At 27.5% G+C, this 3,322-nt stretch overlaps 1 protein-coding gene across 2 annotated transcripts in view; it reads right to left on the minus strand.

Annotated features, from left to right (window-relative positions):
• LOC108752264 (cathepsin L1) overlaps window positions 1-3,322 on the minus strand; it is an 8,656-nt gene that overhangs the window by 1,677 nt on the left and 3,657 nt on the right. For both annotated transcript variants that reach the window (XM_018492968.1, XM_018492967.1), the window contains one exon: window positions 1,167-1,327. In XM_018492968.1, the coding sequence (XP_018348470.1) occupies window positions 1,167-1,327 (161 nt within the window). The remainder of the gene's footprint in view (window positions 1-1,166; window positions 1,328-3,322) is intronic.

Raw genomic sequence — 3,322 nt, forward strand, 5'->3', positions numbered from 1 at the left:
TACTGCATACTACATGATGAAGATGGCTTAAAGTTGAACCGAAGCGTTTAACTTTCTTATGTATTATTACTTATTATTTTATCAAATATAACTGCACACTGCCGTCTGCGTTAGACTCTTTTTTATTCTAATTTTGAATTTAATTTAATATTTATAAGAATACATATTTATATGATATTTAATCAAATATTATTAAAGTTCTTATTCTTATCTATATTATTACGAATATTCGAATGGAGAATTTATTTAATAATGCAAGTTTTTATAATCAATACATTAAATAAAAAAATCTACATTTAAATAATAACTTAAACAATTTCTTTTTTGGACACAAATAATTAACAGATTTAATATCAATCTTTTTGTATAATAATTTAAATTTAAAATATAAAATATTATTATTTAAAATATTAACAAATTTCGAGATAGATAATTCAACAATAGATGAATACATATTTCTGCATTAATAAAATAATAATCGATTGCAATAAGAAATGTGGATTTGGATTAAAACGGCGATACATTCGCGCGGCTTCTTCAGAGACAAATTTGTCGAAGAAATTTGAGTAAAATTGAAAATATTAACTACATTGAGAAAAAAAATTTACTAAATTTTGAAAAATATTTCTTTGAATAGTCTTAGCGAAATATTTACTAAATGTAAATATATATTTATTAGATGCAAGAACCATTAGTTTGATTTAACTATATTCTTTATTTATCTAAATATTTATTTATCGTAAATTAAATAAATAAAAAAATACACTAAAACTATTCAAAGAAATATTTATAAAAATTTAATAAATTTCTTCTCAGTGTAATATATTTATTGCTGAATTACAAGCGATTAGCTATGAACGAAAAAGACTGTTTATCATTGCCACTTGTTGATTATCTGTAGAATTTTTTCGAATTCATGCTAAATGCATTGTAATTTGCACTGCTAATTTATTCTTCCTAAACCGATCAGTTGATCCATAAATGCTCAAAATTATAGTGTGAATGCAATATTTATGGGGGTTTATGCAATAAATAGCAGATGTCTAAAATTAACGCATGTTTCTTGAACGCGACACATTAGTCGGCGTCTCGCGCATACATTATTTGCTCGTTAGCGGCAATTCGCGCGAGCAGGTTTTTTGTTCAAATAAAAATATGTTACTCACTGATAAAGTTGAAATGTCTTTGGGCTGGCATTTATGGAGGCGGCTACGGGACCGATTGTAGCCACTGCTATTTCCAGAACTTTTTCGTCCCGCGCCGGTAGAATTGCCCATGAAGTTATATTGACAACACTCTGGTCCTTTTCAAATCTGCATTCCCCTTGCTAGAATAATTTGAATTAATTATTATATTATTACGTACATCTGATCTCAGATGATGTCGATAGAACCAAATAATTTCAATGAATATATTTTCAAATTTGACAATTACTGTACGCAGGGTCTAAAAAGTCATTTTAAAGCTTAGAAAGTCTACTTTAAAACATTTTTTAATTCTTATGCGTTGATTTTTATGCGTTAAGTTACAACGCTTCAAAATAAAACAAAAATATTGAAAAATATCAATTTTTAATTTTATGCAATTTAGCATCAAAATATAGAAATAAAACTAAAAAATTTATAACTCTATTTTTTCTTTAAGTTTATTACAGTTTTTTAAGATTAAATTTTTCGGGAAATTTGGGGGGATTATTAATATTTCAGATTGATTGCGTTGAAAGTCCGACAACTGTATCGGCACGCAATTATAATTCTGAAATTAATTCATTTAAATAAATATACATAATAATTCAACATCTTAACATTCAGATCGTAGTGGCGCTTCGTATTTAAAGTAATGTATCTATTTTTTCTCTTTAAAATATTTTTTTGGAAACTTCTTTATTGTTTTTTGCATAATTATTTAAATTTTTCGTAAGATACAAGAAAATTGCAAGCGACAGTAGTTTTGGCATGTGCGTAAATATATAATATATTTATATATACATATGCATATAGTATATATATATTAATAATAAAAATATATTATATTATAGTAACTTAATGTAATTTAACTACTTTTAATAAAGTTTTATTTTGATGTTACAACATCAAACATTTAAAAAATAAACTTTTGTTTTCAAAGTTTATAGTTAAGATTCACTTTATCATAACTTACTATTGGAAATTATCAAGGTTATTATTGAAGTAGCTATTTCCGTTGATATTGCTAACATAAACTAATTATTATAAAAATACAACAAAGTTATCTAATTTCCGAGTATATGTAAACATGATTGAGATTTGTAAAAAGAGATATGATGGGACAAAAAATATAGATAACTTTCGAGGAAAACTAGGACAGTCTTACATCAGTTCCATTTAGCAACTGAATGAGTTTCATTCTTGATCAAAGTAGTAAACATGCACAGAGAATACCAAAGTGTCAACAGAATAATATTGCTTATACATAATTCGAAGAAATGAATCTAATAGGAAAAGATTGATAATAAAAATTCGAGAGAATTTTGTATATTAATGTTTGCTGACACTATTAAATTGGAGCATATCAGTCATACACGCCTGGTTGCATCATCTGAACTTCGTATTCATAACATCGTAGTTTTAAATTAAGTCAACCAGATAAACGCGTTTATTTTTTATTACGAGTAAGAGTAATAGCTGCACACTTTCTTAAAATTCTATGACATATTTGGCTCTTGCACTGTTCACTCGTATAAAGTAAAGTATATTTATTATTAATAGAGGGGCTTGGAGAGCCATCGTCACGGAGCCATTCATATTATGGAAGTTTATCGCATTAACGTGACTGGCATAATTCAGATTCTCCTAGCCGAAATCTTCCACAAATTTTCTGACATTTCTGACTGGTGGACATCCACGAAATAATGAAAGAAACCTTGACGTTTACCTCTTTATTGCGATAATTAAATTCGCACTGTCAGCACCTTCGCTCGTACTCGCTAATAATGCATTATTATGTATTATGGTCACAGTAAAAATCCCGAAAATCAAGTTTCTCAATTCGTTATTATTATAATTTACAGAGATGTTATTCTATACATTTTTACGACTGATTACCGATAAAAAAATTTACGTGATTGTTAGTAAAGATTTTATTAAAAATAAGAATGCAGATATTCTCTAAGAATCCTCTTTAAACTTCAAGGTTTAAACTTTTAAAAGACGCCGAACATTTTGTAATGCTCTACAAATGTGAAAGCGATTCGAGTGTTGCATTTTATAAACGGATGTCTCGACGAAATATCGTGTATGTCGTATGCCCGACAGTTGGAAAATGCGTACCTCGGCGTCGTAGG

This window comes from Trachymyrmex septentrionalis, unplaced genomic scaffold (genome assembly GCF_001594115.1).
Source record: "Trachymyrmex septentrionalis isolate Tsep2-gDNA-1 unplaced genomic scaffold, Tsep1.0 scaffold6, whole genome shotgun sequence".
Taxonomy (NCBI): Eukaryota; Metazoa; Arthropoda; class Insecta; order Hymenoptera; family Formicidae; genus Trachymyrmex; species Trachymyrmex septentrionalis.